The 24715-nt window shown below is 39.4% G+C and overlaps 1 protein-coding gene across 1 annotated transcript in view; it reads left to right on the top strand.

Annotated features, from left to right (window-relative positions):
* Nucleotides 1–24715, top strand: part of LOC149311658 (ATP-binding cassette sub-family C member 9-like) — an 87494-nt gene that overhangs the window by 21653 nt on the left and 41126 nt on the right. The window contains exons 14-27 of the mRNA XM_089527575.1: nt 468–610; nt 2912–3020; nt 6000–6110; nt 6801–6873; nt 7105–7210; nt 8943–8981; nt 11089–11127; nt 13415–13513; nt 16390–16474; nt 17609–17689; nt 18360–18497; nt 20327–20452; nt 22330–22426; nt 24236–24480. Of these exons, the coding sequence (XP_089383701.1) occupies nt 468–610; nt 2912–3020; nt 6000–6110; nt 6801–6873; nt 7105–7210; nt 8943–8981; nt 11089–11127; nt 13415–13513; nt 16390–16474; nt 17609–17689; nt 18360–18497; nt 20327–20452; nt 22330–22426; nt 24236–24480 (1491 nt within the window). The remainder of the gene's footprint in view (nt 1–467; nt 611–2911; nt 3021–5999; nt 6111–6800; nt 6874–7104; nt 7211–8942; nt 8982–11088; nt 11128–13414; nt 13514–16389; nt 16475–17608; nt 17690–18359; nt 18498–20326; nt 20453–22329; nt 22427–24235; nt 24481–24715) is intronic.

Raw genomic sequence — 24715 nt, 5'->3', positions numbered from 1 at the left:
TAGGGTACCGGGGGCTAGGCTCACCTCCACTATGAGGAGGACTTTTTCCATCGCCGCCCCGGCCCTTTGGAACACGCTGCCCACAGACCTCCGCTCAGCCACCTCCCTGGCCCAATTTAGAAAGGATTTGAAAACCTTTCTTTTTCAGTCTGCATTCCCCGAGTAAAGTCCAACCAGACCTCCATTCCTCTTTAAGGGCAAGAGGATTGGCTAACGGGGCTTTTAGCTATTTTTATTTTTATTATATGCATTTTTATGCCAGTGTATGTTGTTTATTGTATTGTTGTTATTTTATTGTGAACCGCCCTGATCTTGGGAAGGAGCGGTATATAAATAAAATTTTTATTATTATTTATTATTATTATAACTCTCTAAGAATAAAATTGTGCAACAGCTATTTTATCCTGAGTTTTGTTTTGTCCAAACCAACATGTGCTTCCAGTAACCTTCTCTTTCTCCTATGACAGACCTTTGTGACCTACACGTATTCAGAAAAGGAGCCGCTAAATACAGCCCAGGCATTTGCATCTCTGTCACTATTCCACATTCTGGTCACTCCGCTGTTCTTACTCTCCACTGTTGTTAGATTTGCTGTCAAGGCCATCATCAGGTGTGTGATTTTTATCAATACAGGTTGAGTAGCCCTTATCCGGAATTCAGAAATCTGAAATACTTTTCGAGCTACAACACAAGTGGCATGGTATATACTTGTATTTTCAAGGCCAGCTGGAGAGAGATCCTAAACTTGGAATTGTTCTTTTCAATGACCAAAAAACATTTCAGTTTAAAAACAAAACACCTTTCCTTTCTTTAAACGCTTAGACTCTTTCTATGCTATATTTAGCACATTTACACTACCAGGAGATCATGCCTATCTTGTTTTTTCTGTTTAAGCCATTCCAAATAACCTATATTTGCCAAGACAAATCTCAGCTGTTTAGGGGCTCTGTTTCCTCTTACAGCCAAATCAATTTCCAAGTGAAAAGGTCATAGGATAATACCTCCTTAGCCACTCTTTCTCCTATTATCATCCATCAAATTATAGAATTAAGTGCTCTGATCCCAAGGTCATTAAGTGCTTACATGCTTGTGCCATGCCAACCTCCTTAATTTCATTGTGTGCAATAGCCTTGCTGCAGTGCTAAATAAACCCCATAAAATCCTGAGTGTACCACTGGAGGCTACTAAAAATGGAATTCTCAACTCTTGTTAATATAAATATCCCCAAGAGTATGTGAGAAGCTTACTCCATAATTAGCTTATCATGTAAGTTATTGCCAAGTTTCACATTTCTTGGCTCAGAAAGACCAATCTTGGCAGTGTGTAATGCTTACTTGCCTCAGTTGCAAAGAAACCATTACAGCCCCCAAAGTTGGCCATCCTGGAAATGAATATAAATGAGCATTGACTGGCCTTTCTCACCATTCCCAACAATCTTAAAATCTGCATTCGTGGATGTTTGATCAGCTCCGCTTGAACTCAGATGAGTATCTGGAACTTGGACAAAGAATGTTGTGTTTTTAATGTAGCACAACCAACAATAAGAATCAGTTTTGGAACTGTTATCACATGGCATGGTTATACCACATTGCACTGTGTTAGTCCCATATTTGCTTGGTCCTTATTGTATGATGTTGTGGCTCTCCTAGTGATGTACAGTCGGCTCTTTGTATCTGCAGGGGTTCTGTTCCAGATAGAAAAATCTGTGGGACCTCAAGTCCTGTTATTTCCAATGGTAGTGTGATATATGTGTGAGTGCATAGGTGTGGCTGTGTACATATACTGCCATTGGAAAAAATGGGACAGGGCCATCTGCGAATGGCAGGCCTACAGAAGAAGAGACCCTACTCTGCTGTGCTATACTGCTGGTGGGTCACTGAGAAATTTCTTTCTTTCCTACTGGAAATAATTGTTTAATGACCCCTATCCCTCTATGGTTTAGTAATCACTTTGGGTATGAATGTCTCATTCCACTTCCTTGTGATTTTGGAAATACAGTGGATGTGGTTTCATTGCTCCTTCTTTGGTGATGCCCTGGGGATCTCCAGCAGGGGAACCCCAGATTGCTTCCAGTGATTGTGGTCAGGAGGACCCCCAGGAATTCCCAAGATGATTCCTGTACTTCATTTTCCATCCTCTTCAGAATGGCATGCTTTGTGTCCATCTTCCTGATCTGGGTGAGGAATACTTCTTTCCCCAGAGAAGAAGAATTTGTCTATTATTTGTTTCAAGACTATACAAACTCAGACTGCAGGTGATGGAAAATTGCATCTGAATATTCTTTTCTATAAGGAAGATCTAGCCTATACTATGTCACAGTGAATTCAAGAAAGCTGGATTTGTTTGTTAGAGATCCAGCTCACATTTACTTTGTTAATTCAAATTGCTTTAATTTCCCATATTAATTACAGATTGGAAGGGTGAGGTTGTCTGATCACAGGAGCAATATATATAATTTTGGCCTTCGCTGGTTAATCACGAAGGAAAGAAAGCTTCTTTTCTTTCTTTCCCCTTGTTCTCAACATGCTTAGCACTCCAAAGCCATAAATCAGAAGCAGTCACTGAAATGCCAACTGGACAGCTATGAGAAGCCATTAATCCTACAGAAAGAAAAGTAGAATGTTAGGAAGATGGGTAGGCTAGAACATTTCCTTTTGTAAATGATGGGATCTTCTTGGAAAGCATGTGATTTTACTTTTGCCACATTTAGTATGAGGTGGAACAGTCCAGGAGGACTTTGGCCATTTGATGAATTGTTTAACATGCTGGCATCCGTTATTATACCATGAAACATGTATAGGACCAGGACTGTAGACTGGGGCAGCTGCCATTCAGGGTTTTAGTAGTTATTCAACAACTGTACAATGAACTGTGATGAATAGTAACTACTTCCCCTTCTCTCTGTTTCTAGTGTACAAAAACTGAATGAATTTCTCATAAGCGATGAGATTGGAGATGATAGCTGGAGAAATGGAGATGCTGCCTTAACATATGAGACATGTGAGAAGCATCCAGGAATTGTAAGCACTTTATCTCTCTCTTTAGAACAGAATCCACATATAAAACTCTTCTCTGAGCATACTAATGATCAGTTGGCTACATCACTTTTTAAACTTGGCTATCAAAAGTGTACACTAATTGCAGTGGAATAGTACATGCACATTTAAATAAATGGGGCTCCTTATAGTGAAGATAGAAGTGCAATGGGGAAGGATGCTATATTATTGGAAATTGTTTCCACATCTATCCTGGAATCCTGGAAATAAATAAACAAACAAATAAAATCTATTCTGGAGAAATGTAACACTGATAGCAAGGTTGTTCCAGGTTTGGGCAAAGTGATTTCTGGTGCAGCCTGCCAGTGCTCCACCATGGGGTTATCAAGAGACAGTGACACTTCTCTAAGCAGCATGGGGCTGCTGGTACTACTACCCAGAGTGACATTGCTTTGGGGGCATTCTGGGAAATTAAAACATTTGCTAGACCTAGCTGCTTACAACTGCTCAGAGTAGGGAGCAAGGGGGGAAAGTCAATGGAAAAGACAGTCCAGAGTCCAGAGCTTTATTATACACCCTCCAACTACCTGATTTCTCCCTTCCTCCCATATTCACCCTTTGTCCATAGCTTAAACTAAATTGCTGCAAATTGAGTTAAAAGTGCAAAAGTGTTTTGCACTCAGTTAACTCAGCCGCGGGAAAAGTGAGAAGGGCAAAACGTCGCCCTTCCCAGTAGAGTTAGTCAAACTCAAACTGCTGCAACCTCTCCTGGCTTGTGTGTTCTTCTTCATTAATAACTTTTGCCATCTTGACCATGCTCTGATGTTCCTTGGCTATACATGTTCTAGTTTTCATCTGTGAGATATTGCAAGGTGTTTAGTGGTGGACCTGGCACATAGTAGAAAATAAAGTTGTTTGGATTACAACTCCCAGAATATTTTCCACAAGCTCTAGCTCTGCAGGCTCTAGGAGGTTGTATGGTAGTGATGCGGATGGGAGGGCTAAAAATGCAATGAAGCTATTTCGCTGTCTTTTTGTACTGAGAGGCCATTTCTTACTCCTAGAAGAAAGTTGTCCTTTCATGATGGCACCCTTGAACAAGTAGGTTTCACCTGAAACACTTTGTTCCTATCTACAAAGCAAGGGACAGTTTAAACTGTTGGTTTTCTCTTACTGTGCCTATCCTTTGGTTGCTGGTTTTAGGACTACCTTGTGATAAATGAAATCTCAGGCCTCATTCACACTGGCGGCATTGCTCTGGAACGAACTGGTCAAATTTGGGGGGCCTCCTCCCAAATCTCTCTGGAAGCAAGTGCTGACTACCAATCAGGGGCATTTTAACATGAATGCCCTCTTGGAGAATTCAGGTTTAAAGTGAAAGTGCCTGGCTGTCAATCAAAGTTAGTTCTGCGATGGTCATAGGTGACATTTCCAGCACTGATTGGGGCATCAGAATTATGATTTCCACCCCTCCTTTTTTAAAGGACCAGGCACCACTTGTCAAATTTTAAAAACCTCTGGTGTGTGTGTGTGTGTGTGTGTGTTGTGGGCATTTGGGTCAGTGTTGTAGGTTATGATCTATCCTTGGCCCCATTTTCAACACCAAAATGCAAGCTAGTGCCATCTCTGTAGCCTGTATCCCACTCCCTTGGCACCCCAGAATGCCTCATACACAGGTAATAATAATAATAATAACAACAACAACAACAATAAAATTAATTCCTCACCTTGGAATGCCAGAAAAGGATGCATTTTTTTTTCTTTCCCTAGGCTACCCCTGAATTCTTTAGAGACAGTAGCAAAAGCTGTATCAATTTGCCAATTTGCCTAATTGGAAAGAGAAACATTACATTTGAATTGTAACATTCATTTGCATCGCAGCAGTCATCCAAAGGAAAAAAGAGGCTACCCCTGAATTCCTTAGAGATAGTAGCAAAAGCTGTATCAATTTGCCAAGTTGCAACATTACATTCGAATTGTAACATTCATTCGCATTGCAGCAGTCATTCCAAAGGAAAGAATATGCGCATAGACAGCCAAAAATAATTAAAAAAATAATAAAATCCAAAGGAAAAAGTTCTCTGCCAGATAGCAGAGACTTCCTTTGCTGTAGCACCCTGACCTGCCCTGAATTGACCCCATCAGTCACCCCCTTTTTGCCTCCTGTCACCCTTTGCATCCAGATCCCCCTTTTTCCTTCGGCTCTTTCCTCCTCCCCCTCCCCTCGGATGAGGGGAGGGAATGCTCTGACCTCTGCCCGCCCTCTGACCTTAATCCCTCCCTGAATTTGCCCCGATCATGATCGAGGGCAAGTTCAGATTTTGTGGAACCCGGGTCTTTTCAGAAAAGACGGATTTTAGCCCGATTCCTGATAACCCGCAGTAAGGGGCATTTCCTTGTGCAAGCCTCGACATGGATTGTGACAGAATCGGGCCCAATATGAACTTCATATGGAAGAATTGATTTCAAAACCGGTTTAAAAGGTAGTGTGAATGGCCCCTCAGTTAATGGATCCCAAAGATCATATCCTTCCATAGAAATCTGACCCTACTCTTTGTTCCACAATCAGTATCCTGGTTTTACAAACACACCCTTCTTTTTAGATGGAAATAGACTAACATAACAATTTCTATTTCTCTCTCTCTCTCTCTCTCGTGTGTGTGTGTGTGTGTTTTGTGTGTGGGGGGGAGAGTGAAATATAGTTGTACCTTTTATTTAATGGAAAACTAATCAAAGGTAACTAGTTATTTGTAACAAATTGCTTCCAGGATCTAGGCTGTGCTGGGTTGTGTTGAATTCAGGAAAGCTGCATTTATTTGTTGAGGATTCAGCTCACATTTATTTGTCAATTCAGATTGCTGTTATTTCCCAGATTAATTACAAATTGGAAGGGTAAGGTTATCTGACTCTAGGAATAATGCATGTAATTTTGGGGTTTGCTGGTTAATCATTAAGGAAATAAAGTTATTTTTTCTCCTCCCCCTTTGCGGTCAACATGCTTAGCACCCCAAAGCCATAAATCGGAAGCAGCCATTGCGATACCAACTGGACAGCTATGAGCAGTCATTAAGGATACCATCCCGTCATGCTGACATTGATGACTGTGCTATCAAGGTGCCTTGTGTTGTTGGTTTTTTACCTCCATCTTTCTTTACCTCTGTGTGATCAGTTAATGCAGAGATGAGCAGCTGTGCCCCTCCAGATAGGTTTAAGCCTACAACTCCCAGTAGGCTAACCAGCATAGCCAATGGTAAAGGATTGTGGGGATTTTATTCCTGAAACGCCTGGAAGGCCACATGTGCCCATCCTTGAATCAGTGAATTGTTGGAAAACCTAATCTAGATAAGAGAGATATACTGTTGTTGAATCATCCCTGCATGTAGGCAAGTAGTGTTTGCCCAGTCCTGGGTGGGTGCCATTCCTTTGAAGGACAGTTTCTCAGCCTGGAGGTATTATTAGATTTTGCTTTATCCTTGGCTTCTTAAGTGGGGTCTGTAGTATACAATGTCTTTCATGATCCAAGGTTGGTATAATGCACCACTCTTGTTTTGCATTCTGGGAAATGAGAATTATTAAGTATTTTATGATAGTCTTAGCATTAAGGAGGTTAGAAAGCAATGTTTAATGTGAAATGCAATTTGTTCCTCCTTTGTATTCTAGCTCTCATGGAATTCCATGTTCCGTTCCCACAAACTGAGTCTCAACATAGTTTTAAAGAGGTTCACATGTGTATCTGTATTAAATCCAGTGCAGAAGCTGCAATTATTTGTTCGCAATTCTAATGTATGGTATTCTACATTGCAGGTAACCAATGGGTACTTCTCATGGGGAAGTGGTTTAGCCACATTGTCCAATATTGATATCAGAATCCCAACAGGTAGGATCAATAGCCCTCCACATTCAACCATATTTCTTTCAGCATTATTTATCCTATAGTCTCTGGATGTTTTATAGCAAGATGGCCAGAGTGCAGGCCTCCAGATATTATTGGAGTGCAACATCCAACATACCAACATACCTCAGTGCAATTACAGTAGTTGCGTATTCATCCACTTTCTCTTTGGAATGCATCAATGGGTCATTTTTTTCATTTGTTTTTCTGTTCTAGGCCAAATGACAATGATTGTGGGACAGGTTGGTTGTGGCAAATCTTCTCTCCTCCTTGCTATTCTTGGTGAGATGCAAGCATTGGAAGGCAAAGTTCATTGGAACCGGTACGTTTTCTAATATTTTGTTAGCTTTAATAAGGACTTTCAGTATGATAGGGTTTTTGTTCCATTAATTATTGGTCCACTATGTTTTAGGTCCATTAATTATAGGAATGTGGCCTTACAGTTTGACAAATTAGGAGGAGTCTACCCAATAGAGCAAAGTGGTGTATGAAGTAAAGACTGGTCTTATGGTCACTTATAAACATAAACATCTAGTAACATCTTTTATTTTAATAATTGAATGCACAGGTGGAAAACAGGTTGTTCTATGCTATTATTATTCCATAAAATTTCATTTTTTCATAGTAGTTGATAAAGCAAAATAGTATATGTTACTTTTCCATTTTCCTCAAGCTTTTATCTTTCTTGTAAGTTGTTGCCCATCTGCTTTGCTGCCCTATTTGTTTGACCCCCTCCCCATCTTTTCTTAAACACATATAAATTTGAAGACAGTGCCCAACAAAGTTTATGCATAATTTCTGGAAACTATGGGAAATCTGCAAAGTGGTTTGCACTCCTAACAAATGTAGCTGTGCTGGAGAAGCTGCAGAAGTATGTTCTTTCTGCTGGGTTTGTTTTTAAGAGCAGTCTGGACAGGCTCCTTATTAAGAGGAGTATCTGAACACATCACAGTATAACTAGTATGTGCATTGTTCACCTAGCTCAGGCCAGAATGGAGGAAAAGATTTGATAATGGCCACTTAGTATGACTTCCTACATACATAATCCCAAACTGCATTTGCAGGATTAATGGATTGTACCCAAGGTTGGAAAAGCTGCTTTTTGAACTACAGCTTCCAGAGACATCCAGTGGAAATACTGGATGGGTGAGTCCAGGATAAACAACCTCTCTGAATCCCCCCCCCCCCAAGTTTTTAGTATTTAAGAACAAAGATCCCAAAATATGAGCAGCCCACAGCAATTATAAATAGATTGACTAATTGGCAGGCAGTTGGTGGTCTCCAGTTCTTCATGTCTTTAGCAAACTTTTCACAATTGATTTCAGGAATGAAGAAACGGGGGAATTGAAAAATGTATCAGACATGTGCCATGATAGGGAAGGCCACAGCTAATCAGGATTATACTGCTCCATGCTGTTGGCTTTGTTTGCATATAATTTTCATTGCTATGCTACCTATCTGGAGTTAATACACTTACACACAAATATGAGAAACCCTCCAGTGTATCCAGAGAACAGCACCACTGTATAGAAGAATAGATTGTGACAAGCAACGACCACTGAAATTCCTTCTTCTATACAAACTGTTAAAAGATTTAGAAGCCATGTGCTCTCTCACAGCTGGCTACTCAAGATTTGGAACTGTTATTTTGGACTACATCTCAAAGACTCCATTAGACATTATGGCCAGTAGGAACTGAGGGACATTTGGAATGGCCATGCTGGCAGGAGGACTATTGGAGTTGTAGTCCAGAAAAAAACATTTCCACCTGAGCTGGCCATTGACAAAAAATCTGATATGGATTTCAAGATCACATGAGCTGAAATAATAGTCAGTTTAGTGTTAATATATCTCTGTTTCCAATTATTTCATATTTTGTCACCTATTGGAATTTATTTCTGTGATCATGAGGGGAGGGGATTGTAGGGAGTCCTATGAAAGAAGAGAATTCATACAAAGAAACCATACAGTGATATATCACAGGCTTGATGTTTTCCAACCCTGTGTTATAACTGGCACAAGACAATGTGGTTGTGTTTTGCTGATAATTTCAGACTGCCTGACAGAGAGGCGTTTTCAGGAGGATTCTACAGGTATTACTAAATCCAACCCTGTTGGTTTTCATTCCCTGAAATAATAATCAAGGTTTTAATCCTTTTCATTGTTCCTTTACTACATAATTCTCTTTCTTTACTACATAATTCTGCATGCTTGAGTTTGCCATCTGATCTTATGGAGGTAAGCAAAGGGAGAGATATAGGGCAACTGCATTAATACAGATTTTGTCATACTCTGGAGCCTTGTTTTAAGCCTTGTGCTTTTTAGGCATGAGTTTATAGTTGTGTAACATGCCACCCTATGCTCAAACAGAGAAGTGAGTTTCTTTGAGCATGAAATGTCACGTTACACAGCTAGCAGATACTAAAAAAACAAAACAAAACCCTGACCCAAAGATTAATTGCACTCTATTAATACTGAATATAAATAGACTGTACAACTTGGATCTTTTGCTTAGGCTGATATTTCCTTCATTCAAACATTTATCTCATGTTCCTGGGCTTTATGAAAACTTTCTATATCCATGCAATAGTGAATTAATTAACAGTGATATGTTTTCCTTCATATGTGTGTTTCCCATCAACTACTGTAGGTTGCTTGTTTTAATAAAACATTGCCTGCTGTAGTGAAGCATTCACCCATATTAATAATAAAGCCATCAAGCCATATATAGTATTATTGTGATTTGCATGCATATGCTGTTTACACGTTCTTCAAGGAACTCAGATACTTGTGAGAAATGGCACAGATAAAATGTGTGATAAGAGGAGCTTGAAGTTACATTATTGGGTTCCATATTGAGAGAAAGGCAGGATATAAAGAAAACAGAAGAAAATGAATACATCTGTTCACTGTCCCTGAAATGGGTAGAATCCTGACATAAGATCAAGCAATGAAACTGAATTGACAGCTGGAAACACTGATACCAGTTATGTCCAAAAAAGAATGGAAGGAGAGTTACAATTGTATGATCAGTGTTATAGTATCACAGAACTATTGAGTTGAGTTGCTCAGTAGATGTTACAGTTAGGGTTGCCGGATCTCAGAGTCTGGCCCTGAGTTTTCAGTTTTTATAGGATGAGCTGCATGCAGGAGACAAAGATGCTAAATTACTAGTTTTGGTGGGTCAGGCAAGAGGAAACGGCTGGGATCAGATCTGCTAGTAGAGCAACAGCTTTGTACTACAGGTTGAATATCCCTTATCCAGAATTTTGACATCCAAAGTCCTTCAAATACCAAAATCATCCACATGGGTGGCTGAGGTAGTGACACCTTTGCTTTCTGATGGTCCACTGTACACAAACTTTGTCTCATGCACAAAAATATTTAAAAACAGTTTATCAAATTACCTTCAGGTCACGTGTATAAGATGTATACAAAACATACATGAATTCCATGTTTAGACTTGGGTCCCATACCCAAGATAGCTCATTATGTATATGCAAAGATTCCAAAATCTGAAAAAATCCAAAATTCAAAGCACCCCTGGTCCCAAGCATATTGGGTAAGGGAGACTCAACATGTATTTGCAAAGTCTAATTAATTTCTTGCTGCAACATACAAAAACTCTAGGTGTATTTACTTTGTTAGCTTCTTCTTTCCCTCCCACCCTCTGTTCTGCTCTGCATCCATTCTTTGCCTAGATTAAATGTTCTTTATCCCATCGCCACACAAGCAGTGAGCAAGTGTGGTTGGTACTTAATGCATAATGCTTAATAACATGACCAGGAGCCATCTCTAGATCTTAGGTTTTGACAGTGAAAACTCAGGGCCTGGGACAATCCAGAACTGGCAACCCTAGTTACAATATAACATATTACAGGAAGAATGGGGGGGGGGATATAAAGAGCCATATATGCACACCTATATGTTTACCATTTTTGATTGTACTGTACTAGGAGATGGTGATGGTTGCAAAGTAGGGACTTCACAAAAGTAACTGGAAGTTCCATCAGTACTCTGTGTAGCTGCAATGTAATCATGCTCAATTATCTGAGAGAATGCAGAATTCGTCTTCTTTCCATCATAATTTTGTGGGAGGAGGGCTTCAATATTTTCCCCAAATGTGTGAAATTTGTTCTCCTAGCTGCTGATAAACTTTTCCCTGACTACTACTAAAATATTGTTTGCCATAACTTGCAGTGTAAATGAAACTGAGTCTTCTTTTGAAGCAAATCGGAGGTATTATTCTTGAATATTTTTTTTCTTGAGTCCTTACCTTTCTTATCCCCAAATAGCACCTTGTTTTCTCATCCCTTTTACAATAACTTGCTAGATATTATTAATGAGTAGAGTTCTTCAACACAGTGGTTCCCAATCTTGGGGGTGGGGATGATGACACAAATGTGTTTAATCGGTCTGAAATCCTGATAAAAGCCAGTGGATACATGCCTCAAGATTTAAAAAACCCAGTGTAGGTACCATCAGCAACCAATGACTTCATATGATAGAATACCAAACCTAGCCTTTCCCTCCATTTTAATTCCTCACTCCAGGATTTGAGGGGTGTTGGAAGGCTGTAGGATGCACAAAAAAAAAAAGAGGTGGGTCACATGTATTTGCAGGTTGTACATTCCCAAGTCTTACAGTAGATTGTGAGAATTAAGGAGCTGATTTTATCACCTATTCAAATTTCAATATTTGAATTGATCTGTAAATTTTGGTCCTCCATTACTTTATGTATCATGACATTCAGCTGCGTCATGGCGTAGTATAAATTTGAGCAGTGCTCCCAAAAGAGGCAGCCCATGGATTGATGGTTGCCAGTTTGTGGAAAGTTTCCAGAAAGAAAGAAAGAAAGAAAGTAAGTAAGTTGTGCTCAATGGGCACAAATATGATAGCAGGATAGTATAGTGGTTTGAGTTTTGCACTAGAACTGCTCAGCCATAGAAACCCACTGGGTGATCCTGGGCAAGTCATATTCTCTCAGACATAGAGGAAGGCAATGGCAATAACTAGCAGGAAAGCTGAAATGAATTTGGAGTCTGAACTGTAGATTTTAATCAACAAAATCCTAACTTTGGATTATTTTGATAAATTGTACCATCTAGAATTTGAGTTTAAACCTTCACATTTAGCTGTACTGGGAAGGACAAGAATTTGATGGCCAAGCAAATGTGAATGGTGAATGTGAAAAACTTGATGGTCAAATAATCTTCAGTGGCAAAACTTAAGCTTCCAACGCTACTATTTAATTCAGCCAAAGTTCACAATTCTGCAAATTTCTATTCAAATTTGGGGTGATCTAAATACACAGACAATTTTTGAACTAAGACAACATTTCAGCTTTAACTTTTATAAGATGTGGCAGTGACTGGGAACCACTCTGTTATCAGATACCTGACAACTTAAAGGAAATTAACCCTGTACTACATATTTTGTTCCCTGTAAACTCCTTAAATATGGAAACTTGTAGAAAATGCTTCTAACCAACATTCAGTATTCAGCACCCATGTCTCTTTTTATGAAAATGCAGGTGACTACCAGTAACACTTGGGCAGTGCCTGTTTAATGAAACAAGTAAAATGAATGTGAATGGCAGTTAGAACTGAACTGAGTAGGTGCAAATATTAAATATACTATGTCCACATTTGTCTTGTAATGTTTGGATTTTTTTTTAATTTCAATATTTGAATTTGCATTTGGAACATGACGTTTTAACCTTGACACTGGTTAAATGCCTTAGATTTGTTGAAAACTTTGGGTTGCAATACATTGGGCTCGGACACACATTCAATATCTAACCAAACTCCGCTGGGGCATCCCATAGACAGAACAGGCATGCCCTATGTCAAAGTGAGGGATCTTGCTCCCTTACGGCGCATTACGACTACCAATTTTGAGATAAGTATCAGTAGGTCACATTTCAAAATACAGTGGTCCCTCCACATTTTCTGAAGTTAGGGGTGAAGGGCCCCCATGAATGTGGAAAAACCCCAAATTAAAAAAAAACACTATTCTTTTTACCTAGGAAGACACCTCTCTGGGAATCTCCAGGTCCTCCAGTGCAACTCTGTGGTCATCATATGCCAGAAGTTGGAGGACCTACAAATGTCTTGAGAAGTGTTTTCTCTAGGAACTTCAAGCTTCTTCAGCACAACTCTATGGTCAACCTCTGGCAGAGTTGCACTGGAGGACTTAAGAGATTCCTAGGGAAAATATATTAATCAAAACAGCAAATAATCAAATCTGTAAAAGTCAAAGCTGCACATGAGGAAGGCCAACTGTACCTTTTCAGCCTTTAGTTTTAGTACAGAAAGAAAGCCATGGCAGAGAGTGGGTGCTCCACTAACATAATGTTTTCCTTTTAAATTCCCCACCCCTTGATCCTTTTCTCTGGTTATAACAGCTGCTTTTCCTTTGCCTGCTTCTTTGTCTCTTACCAATTTCAGTTTATAGTTGGCTAAACCCCATGCCAGATCTGCCTGCCTTCAACCTCTAATGATTTTACATCAATTTATTCCATCAGGAATCGATATTCGGTTGCTTATGCAGCCCAGAAGCCCTGGCTCTTGAATGCAACCGTGGAAGAAAACATTACCTTTGGGAGCCCGTTTAATAAACAGAGGTAAAGATTTTTATGCTTCTAACAGCCAAATTTCTGAGTTTCACGTGATCCTCTTAGGAAGGCTAGAAGACATGGTGTGGGGGAAGGGTGTAAAATTTCACAAGACATTTATAGAATTGGGACAGGGACTCATTCAGGAAAAGTGCTCTTGCCAATACTGCTGTGCCAGTACTACTGAAATGACTGCTATAGGTGCAAACAATTATAGTAATAAGTGTGTAACCCCACTTACATTCCACAATTCTAGCTTAGTAACAATCACCTGCATTTTTTCTTGCTTCCTTGCCCAAAAATGCCATGACTTGTACATCTACAGAAACTGCCTTCCATTTCCAATGGAATTTTCTCTTCCAACACTCCCATCACTCGCAATCCTAAAAACAGCACTGAGAGTCTGGCATTCACATAACAACATTCTTTCCCCCTGTCCCTTTATCTCCTGACATTTTAGTGATACTGTCAGCCCTCCATTCCATGGATTCCTTATCCATTGATTTAACCATCCAAAGTTTGGAAATATTTTATATACACACACACACACACATTCCAAAAAGCAAATCTTGATTATGACATTTTATATAAGGGGGCAAATCTCTAGCTCAGCAAGGAGAGCAGTGTTTTGATGCCATTTGCAAGATTTAATTGATTTGTTGCTTCAGCTTGCAAAGACACTCGGAGGGAGGTGTTTTAAAAGCATATTAAAAGCCTGCTTAAACAAAAAGTTATTTGCTTGTCAAAGAAAAGAAAGTAGGGAAGAGGCCAGCTTAGCCTCCCACAGAAAGTAAACTTCTGGGGAAAGGGGTTGCACATCCATTTTGTTCAACCAGAAGTGACAGGATTGTTGTTGTTACTGTGTGCCTTCAAGTCATTTCTGATTGACTTCTGGTGACTCAAGGGCCCCGTTATTATGGGATTTGGGGGTGGTAATATTTGTTCAATGATGTTTTGCCTTTGCCTTCCCCTGAGGCTGAGGACAGAGCACCTCCATCCAGGATGCCAGTATCCATTTATCCCTATCCACTTCAATAATAATAATAATAATAATAATAATAATAATAATAATGGCTCCAGAGTGCCTTATGAAACAACCAGGAGATTTAACAAGCCAGTGGCATGTCTTTTGATGAACCAAAGAAGACAAGTGGCAGGAGATTGTGATATTTCGCTAATGGTAACTGTGGGAATTTCTTGCACTTCCGCTTCCCTACACAACACTGTCCTAGAACATAGTCGTAAGCTTAGCCTGTAGGGTCTGTTGAAACAGCCACAAAAGATAGGACAAAGATAACATATTTGGAGTTCTCTTTGGGAAAGGTAGGAGGGTCACCATTACCATTGTTTCTGCTGAGATGTCAGTCAGATTCTGCTTTTCTCACTAGTGTTCCCCAGGAGTCAGATTTTTCTTTTTCTTTTTTCCCAGTGAAGTTAAATGCTGTTTTAGCTCCCCATACAATTGGAGCAGTTGTGCAGGAATGGAACAACTTTTTTTGAGAAGAGGTTACAACATTTGGGATTATATTCCCAAATTGCATAAAGGAAGACATTACAGAAGTATATAAAATACGATGTGGAGAAAGTGGGCAGTTGCTCTCATAAATTACTAGAACTAAAGTTGGTTCAGTGGTATATATTCAAGGGTGTAAATCTAGTGTTTCAGTGGCAGTCACAGTAGAACTTCCCTCCCATCTCCTGGTCGCTTTAGATATCCATTGTTTCCTAAACACGAGATCTGAAGAAGTTCTTAGTCTTCCAGAGCCTGGTTTTGAGGCTCCATGGGAAGTTGCAATACAAACATTTGCTCTTTTCCTGGATGCACACACTTGCATAGTTCCATCAGTGGACACCAGTGCTGGGTACTACTAAGATAAATATTCCTTCACACAGTGACTAGTTAAATTGTAGAATTTGCATCCATAGAGGTAATAACTTGTTAAAACCTGTACCACTTTAAAGTAAGATTAAACAGAACTAGAGAAAAGAAAGCTATCTATACTGTCAGTACCCTCCAGCTCTCCTGATTTGGCAGGAACAGCCCTGATTAAACTTCCATCGTTCCACATTTTCATCTGCTTTTAAAAAATGTCCCAGTTTCTCTCTCCTCTTCCCACTTTTCCTCTTTGTCAGCTTGTTTTGATTGCTGCAAACTAAGTTTGAAGTGCAAAAGGAGTCTGCACTTAATTCATTCAGTAGGGGAGAAAGGAAAGGAGGGTATAATCTTGCCCTTCCCAGGAGACGCAGCCAAAAGCAAACTGCTGCAACCTCTTCTATCTTGTCTGATTTTCCTCATTAGTTATTTTTGCCATATCATGACCAAGCTCTGACGTTATATGGCCAGGTTTTCATCTGTGAAATTTTGAAGGGTATGCCTACCGGTCTTTATGTCAATCTACTACTTCAGAAGCAGAATATCTCACTTGCTGTGGACAATGATTTTACATTGACATTATCAGACAAGGGAAATTGGAAGTATAATCCAATGGCAATCTGAACGCAATCATGGGGTTTAACGTTATTGCGTGATAGACTACCACACGTAGTTTCAGGCAATGAGAAGTCAGTCTGAACGCAATCATGAGGTTTCACGTTATTGCATGAGAGGTGATCACATGCAATTTTGGGCAATGGCAAGCTATTTTTGAACAATGGGAAATCAGTTCGAATGCAATTCGAATTCATGTAAATTCACTGAACTAATGAATTCACGTGAAGGCGTTCTGGCCCCACTTTCTTTTCATTCGAAATTAAGAGAAATTCCTCCCGTGTGATAAACTCCATTCTTTCTGGGCTTATAGCATTTGCTTGGCCATTGTGGCAACAAAATGCAGGGTTAACTAAGACTTTGGACTGATCTTTATGCTATGTTCTTATATTCCTAGGTACAAAGCTGTCACAGATGCATGTTCTCTTCAGCCTGATATTGATCTGCTGCCATTTGGGGATCAGACAGAAATTGGAGAAAGGGTAAATTAAGATTTTTATTTTCGATTGTGGTTTGGTCTTGTTGAACCCATTCTTACATCTGTTTTCAAAAGTGATGGTTGTTCAAGTTAGCTCTTCTGTAGAAAGTTTCTGCATGCATACAAATATGTTGTCATCCAGCTGGGAGCCTTCCCCTTCCAGTTGACTAAGTGGCTGTTCTTGCCCTCATTTCTAACCTGTGCCAGGCATCGTGAGTGTGTGCCTTTTGGCTGCCATGGCAATGGGACCTACTGGACTGGGGCCCTGTCTGTATGGGCCAAATAAAGCATCCTCCCCCAGTCCTGAGGCAATCAGTCCAAATGATGCAGGGCTTAATCCCCAGTTCTGATATGAACTATCTGGATGGTGTCCAGCCAGTTCAGCTCTATACCAAAGTATACTCTCCTGTAAAATGGCTTTTTAAAAAATCACTTTTTGCTCTGGATCTTTCTGGAAGATCCAGAGCCTTCCATTATGATGCTGGGTGACTGTTTACAATGCATCCTTCTGTGTCACACTCTGTTGTGTGTGAACAGCTATCTGATATCACAACAGAGTGTCCAAGCTAATGCGGGGACATCAGGGTAACTTCAGGCCCAGAATACTCTGATTGTTCCTGAAGTATTTTGGCCTGTGTGGACCCAGCTTCAGACATTCAGAAGCTTCCTCCTGCTATTACAGAACATGCTTCCTGTCTTCCAAGAACTGAGGCAGGATTTGGAAATGTTACTGTTCTAGAGGAAAACTGGTCATACTGGCTGAGGGATGTTGGAAGTTGGAAAAAGTAATTTTTCAAGATCTGGGGTGGTGGTTGTTGCTAAGTAAACATAGTGCAACAGTGCAGTACGTTCACTAGCTGGTCCACTTTTGCTTTCTCAAAATATAGTATTTATAACTTGCACGTTATTTGGGATATTTTATTTCCTACTGAATGCTGAGATACACTTGCTATTTTAGACAGTTCAGGCCCTCCTTAAGTTCAGCAACCAAGAGCTGTTGCATCACATTATCTAAATTTAGTGAATTTTTGCTTTTAGTGTGGTTACTAAAAAGCCCACATTTTTCAGTGTCTTGTCAATACAGATGTCATAGTGTTTATTCAGTAGACTGATATTCATGGTCTGTTGTGCCCATTAGGGAATTAACTTAAGCGGAGGCCAACGGCAACGCATCTGTGTCGCTCGAGCACTCTACCAAAATACCAACATTGTCTTTTTGGTAAGACTTTTATCTTAAACAAATTATGCATACTTTCCTCACCTCGTTTCTACTTTATTTTCTGAAATTAATGTTTTATTTTAAAAAATTAAAACAGCAGCTTGAAATTTCCTGAAAGAGATAATATATATAGACATCAGCATTGAAATACTTGGGACTGGACATCTGTGATGTAGATCAAATATGTTGGTATCAGAACAGTTGGGATTAGATTTTGTTTGTAGGAAGTGGTTAGAGGCCATTGTGGAGCAGGAGCATGAATGTGGTGAAATTTGAAGCAAATTTACTTGGAAGAGTAATGGGTCTTCTCAGTTGCTGATAACAATGCATTATTGCTGAGAAATCTGCATGCATGCAGGCACAGGTGCACACACAGATTACAGTGGGGATTTCAGTTTAGAGGGAGGTCAGACCTGGATGTGGCAAATTACATAATCAGAAAATCCTAACATTGTGTCCTAGCAGTATTGGGCTCCACTATACCACTGAAAACCATGAATGGAGTTGCTGTTTTAAGGTCTCCAGTTCACTCCTCCTTGTTATGCTTCTGAAAAGTGACAAAGCTTGATCTCATAAACCTGAAGATTTGAAGTAGCTGTTCTTCTACAAGGTACCATTTGTCCAAAATGTAAGACCTTGCCCTTACTGCTCCATTTATAAATATTTCCAGGATGACCCATTTTCTGCCTTGGACATTCATCTGAGTGACCACCTGATGCAAGAAGGTATCCTGAAGTTCCTTAAGGATGACAAAAGGACACTTGTATTAGTGACTCATAAACTGCAGTACCTTCCACATGCTGATTGGGTAAGAGTTGCATACATGTATTTTTTAACATGCCTTACTGAATCCAACCAAATAAGATATGTCTAAAGGTTCTAGTGCTGACATGAACAGGACATGATAGGAATAGTTAATTCCTGTTTTGGTTTAGATTCGTTTTTTCCCCAGTATTTAATAATTGGAAGAACCTTCATGTTGATAATCAGAACATTTTTGCCTCTCATACTTATTAGGCTTGTCCCGTCTGAACATACTGTCCTCTCTTTGACAAACATCTAAGATAATGGCTACCATTTTATCCTGTGGCAGTGTATTTTGTTAAATAGTTGTGTACTGCATGATAAATTATCTTGTTTTGTCCTCAGCCTATTACTAGTCAATTTCACTGAATACCTTCTAGCATTTTCGAAATGACAAAATAATTTATCTCCGCTGATACAGTGCTACCAAAGTTTTAATTTTCCTCTGTCAGTACTGTTTGTGCTCTTTCTTTTCTGTGTTATAGAATTGCACATAATTTAAACCTGCAGCCACTCAGATGAATGCAGTGCTCATGTGATATTGGATTATGGTCATTCTGGAAGGTCATGCAATCACATGCCCCTGGAAAAAGAACTCTGAATAGACATCTTTTGAAAATTCAAAGTGGATTGCTTTGATTATATGAGCCTTATCACACAAGAAAACAAAAATGAAACAGAGCTGGAGAGTAGTACCTTTCTCTGTACCCTTCTGCATGACATTGTGGTGCTTCAGTTCTGTTCCTGTGGGAGATGGTCATCAAAGTAAGCCTTTTTTTCCCCACCAGAAAAATCTGTTCAACAAAAGACTCACTTTGAAAACCATCTCTCATGAGAAGAGAACTGAAGTGCTAGATATCATGCGGTAAGACACAGAGAAAACCACTACTCTCCATCTCCGTTTCAGCTTTATTTTCTAGTGGGATAAGACTCTATGAATACTGACAAAAGTGGTCATAGTCCACAAACAAATCCTCATAGATCTGGTTCCTGCAGTTAGATGTTACCACACAGTTGTGCAGAAACCAGGTCTATAAGGATTTGTTTGTATCCAGCAGTTTGTTCCAATCTATTTTCTACAATTGACTTCCAATCGATGAAACATGGAGCCAATTCATTACTTATGTATCTGTCCTAACTTGTGTAATTACCACTCACATAGATGGGTCTAACAGACACAGTATTCCTAGTAGGCTGTTCAGTTATTGCTATAAGGAGGAAGAGTTTCAAATGTAGAATGAGGAATAGCTGATTATCCCCATTTCACTTCAAATATCAATCAGGTGCTTTACAAGCATTCTGTTTAAGTATTCGAGAACGATGCAAACTGAAAGCACTAGTTTTGCCATCCTGCCTGCACACATCTCACAATGCAAGCCAGCAGAGAAATATAATGACCTGCAAGAGCCACAGAATAATTAAATGCATGTATGATGCTCTGAACTCATCCTCCAGTCAAAGGCTCCCAGATCAGAAAGAACAAAAATGACCTTGGTTTTAGGACATGTCACACTAGGGTTATTTAAAGGTTCTAGAGTGCTGATTTACCATATTCTTCCCCTAGCATGTAACCCATCCACCAACCATGCTAATCTCTGGAAATCTGGAGTCAGAGACCAGTAAGGTCAGCACTGATAGCACAATCCAGATGGGGGAAAGAGTACACATTGACTATATTGAATACCCCACCCCCACAAATCCTAATTCCTGCATTTGTAACACTAAGACTTTCAGTGTGGGTAATGGCAAACTCATTGATGTTGCCCATTTGTCAAAGAAGCAAGTAACTTTGTGTGATTATGGAACAGCTTCTTTAGTTGTCTTCCTTCTTAGATCATTGCCATGAAGGATGGTACTGTGCTCAGAGAAGGGACACTGAAGGACATCCAGACAAAAGATGTAGAGTTGTATGAACATTGGAAAACTCTAATGAATCGCCAAGACCAGGAATTAGAAAAGGTAACTGCAAACAAGACTGGGTGAAAGGCTACCTAGTAACCCATGTTTTATGCATTATATTAAGAGTTACGATTGTCTATTTTTAAAGAAATCTGAGTTACATTTCTATTTGCGTTTAACAGCATAAGGTTCATACTTGCTTCACTTATGACATGTTGTGTCTTTTCAATAAATGATCCATCCTTCAACTGAAATTCATTGGAAATTTCTAACTAAAGTAGATACATTGACTCAGTGGAACGTGCACAACTGCTGGCTGACCATGTTTTTATTTATTTAATGAGTCTAATGTAGTTGGGACTAACAACCGGATGCAGGTTTTGGTCACCTAATACAAATAAGATTGTAAGCTGTGCATTCAATCAAAATGAATTATTACTACAGTTGCAAACAGACCAGCAGAATCCTCAGCTTGTTATTTGCATGTGTATTTTTGTTCCCCTTATTGGAGCTCCACTATCCTCAACAGTCCTCCTTCTGTTCTGGCTTCCTTTCAATACTCCCCCCCCCCCTTTTTTTTTTTTTGAAAGGGCCTATGATAGCCAGCATGGTGCTATGGTTTTACCATTGGATTATTACTCTGGAGGCTAGGGTTCAAATCCCTGCTTGGCCATAGAAATCTACTGGGTAACCTTCGGCAAGTCACACTCTCTGAACTTCAGAGGATGGCAGTGGCAAACTCCTTCTGAAGAAACTTGCCAACAAAAACCCATGATAGGCTCACCTTAGGGCCACCAAGTAAAAAATGACTTGGAGGCACACAACAACAACAACAACAACAACAACAACAACAGTGGTTACAAATCGAAGTACTCAAGCGTCAGGACCCAGTCACCTTAGTCTGTATGGCAACTTGCCAAATGAAGATGTTATTTTTGTCATCTTTAATCTGTTTTAGTCCAAAACAGGTGCAAATGGCCAAATGTTATTATAGTTGTGGCCACTCTGCAGGACAAATGCGTAGAGAGGACAGTAGGGTTATGCGTAGTCATGTGAAACTAACTGACATAGGTTAATCTGAGCAATGTGTTATTCAAGCATAATTTCAACTACCTTCCTTGTTCCCAGATTGACTGCCAGTTTATCTCTAGCTTGATATTTTCATTAGATCTGTTTCTTCTTCCCTCCCCATGAAAATGTTTACAATTTTCACCCCTTTTCCCATATCTTGACAGCCACTGCTATCCTTTCTCTACACACTTCCATTTTGATAGGAATGGCCTTATTTGGCTTAATCTCTTGCACTCCTACTAAGCTATTTCTTCAGGTTAGTGAGCAAATAAGCTAAGAAGCCATAGTTAACCATAGCTTCCTATTACATGCCTTATCAGATCAGAGTGGAGCGATATGTAAGTGGGTGTGGTGTTTTAATACATTTAGTACATTGTGTATTTTAAGCTTTTTAATTGTTTTAAATTTTAATGTTTTAAAAATAATGGTTTAATTGAATGTAGTATTTAATTCTTTTTAAACTTTTGAACTTCATCCTTCATTTAATTTATGATATGAACTGCTTTGAATCCCGTTTGGGCAAAAAATGAGATAATAAACAAACAAATAAATAAAGTGTAATGACATCCGAACAAGCCAAGATTTGAAAGCCAGCTTATATCATGAGTTCATATCCTGGCTTGTTTGGAAGCAATTAACAGTAGTTCACTTGTCCTGCAATAATAGGAATTTATGATAAATTGAGGTTTCCTGGCTTGCTTTCCTACTTGAACAAATGGAGAAGCAAAGGTTTTACATTGTCCAAACTGGGGCACTGTGTTCCAAGCAGAAAATTGAGTGTGTAAGATCTGGTTTAATCACATGGGTTCTGTTTTGTGCTAAGTATCTTTGCACGAAATATTTCAGTCTTAAAATCTTGTTGGCAGGATATGGAATCTGACCAAACCACTCTAGAAAGGAAGACTCTCCGGAGAGCTATGTATCCAAGAGAATCTAAAGCACAGCTGGAGGATGAGGATGAAGGTAATCATATATATTGCCTGTAAAAAAAATTCTTTTGCTTTAAAAATTATTATTACAGATACATGCACACATGAGAATGCATGATAAAATATAAATACATGAGGACACTTGAGCCTTACTTCTCAAAATTGTTAAGTAAAAGTATGTTTACAACAGATAAAAAGCTACAATTTCCTTTGAATGAAGGCATGAACTCTTCCTTATAACAAAAGCCAGCAGTCCTGTGTGTTATGACACAAAGAGGGCACAATATTGTCTTACTCCTTCCAAACTATCTTCAGTGAAGAAGTGTGGATATGTCATGACAGCCAGGAATGTCAATAAGAAACCTAGTGCCAGTGGTGGTGTTTTTGAACAAAATGGTCCTGATGTAACTTACGTGGAGTATGGACAACAAGGAACAGAAGGGAGTCAGCAGTTTTATAAAGAGATATAAAAATGTTGAGCCTCTTATTTCATAACTTAAAATAATACAGTGTGCATATTATATTTCTTCAAAATGGTGTGCAGGCCTTACAAATGTACAGATTCATTTTTGACCTGCATGAGCTATTTTAAATCTAGGAGAGGCCCTTTGTAAAAAACAAAAATAAAACAAAACCAACAGGAAGTGATTTCCAAGTCACTTCCTGACGCAAAAAAGAGCCTAAAATGTTCCAGAAGAAAAACATGGTGAAAATGCCCCATGTCCCCTAGAAGGTATTTGGGAGCAAAAAACAAACAAACAAAAAACCTTTATCAATTTTCTTTTGAGGGAGAATAGTGGGAGACCTTGAGAGGCACAAAAATGACACCATTTTTCAAACAAGAATTTAAGTGTATGAAATCTGGCAAAGGCACCACCAGAATTTCATCACATAAAATCTCTTTTGTTCTAAGCATTCTTTTATGCACCATTTTCCTATGTGAAACATCCCACAACATTATTCCAAGGGATCTTACAGCACCTTTGAGACCGAGGAGACTATCACACAGGGGAAAATCAGGGGATTCCTGGGAATATTGTGTGATGGTGGTAAAGATTTTGACACCATTGTGATCTGAGAGGACTTAACTTGGGAAGAACCAGGAATGCTCCAGCACCAAACCATTCGTGGGGAAATCCCATGACTGGTTTGTTGCTGGAGCATTCCTGGTTCTTCCTGGGATAAGTCCTCTTAGATCACAACGTCATCTGAAAATCTTTGCCATGATCGTGTGACTTGCCTAGAAATATGTCTTTTTAATCCCTTGATTTTCCTCATGTGATAGTCTCCTGAGAGAAATAAGTCTGTAGTATAAGCTTTTGTAGCGTGGATCTATTTCAACAGATGTATCCAATTTTGTCTCATACTTAGGAGATTATCACACTTACTTTTTTGCCTGATTCAGGCATAGGATGGGATCAAGCCAGGACAGGTAAAAACGGGTGTTATTGCACGCGAAATTGCTGCTACACTGCTGGCTGACCACCACTCGTCCCTGAGCTGATCGATTTTGAAGGACAGAAAGCTTCCGTACTACCAAAATCAGTGGGATAAGCGCAGCTTGGGGATGGGTGGTGGTCAGCCAGCATTGCAGCAGCGATCCCATCTTCCCCCGTTGCAACCTGATCCTATCCCATACCCAGATTGGGCAAAAAAGTAAATGTGATAATCTCCTTAGACCCAAGCAGCTGATTGTTCAAGGGAACTTTAAAACATTTATGTTTCAGCCATAAATATTTCTACCCAGGCACATCTATGACAAAGTAAATCTTTCTCCTGTGATAGGTGTTAGTTAGCTGCAACTATGATATATTAATCAGCCATTTTATTTTTGACATATCAGAGGAAGAAGAGGAAGAGGAAGAAGATGACAACATGTCAACAGTAATGCGACTCAGAACAAAGATGCCATGGAAAACCTGCTGGCTATACATCACTTCAGGAGGTTTTCTTTTACTCTCCTTGATGGTCTTCTCCAAACTACTGAAGCACTCGGTCATGGTTGCTATTGATTATTGGCTGGCACAGTGGACATCATCGGTGAATAAAAACGAGACCTTGTGCTCCATTGATGGACCTGACAGCCGGGTAAACTAAAGTTGAAGTCTATAGCAGCAAATAAAGAACAATATGTGCAAGTATTACTGACTAGGGAATTTTGGGAGTTGTAGTCTTAAAAAGCAGAATTTTCAAGCTCTATAGGGAAATGAATCCAAGTGTCTCCAGGTCTTCTACAGAATACAACATTTATATCTTATATGTCCAAAGGAGGAAAGGGACTATATTTTGCCTACTATATCAGAGACATAATTGCTTTGTATAT

The sequence above is a fragment of the Sceloporus occidentalis genome, unplaced genomic scaffold, assembly GCF_023333645.1.
Source record: "Sceloporus occidentalis isolate IW3139 unplaced genomic scaffold, rSceOcc1.0.p SCAF_5, whole genome shotgun sequence".
In the NCBI taxonomy this organism is placed as follows: Eukaryota; Metazoa; Chordata; class Lepidosauria; order Squamata; family Phrynosomatidae; genus Sceloporus; species Sceloporus occidentalis.
The sequence above is the reverse complement of the archived record's forward strand: the minus strand, read 5'-3'. Positions and strand labels throughout refer to the sequence as shown.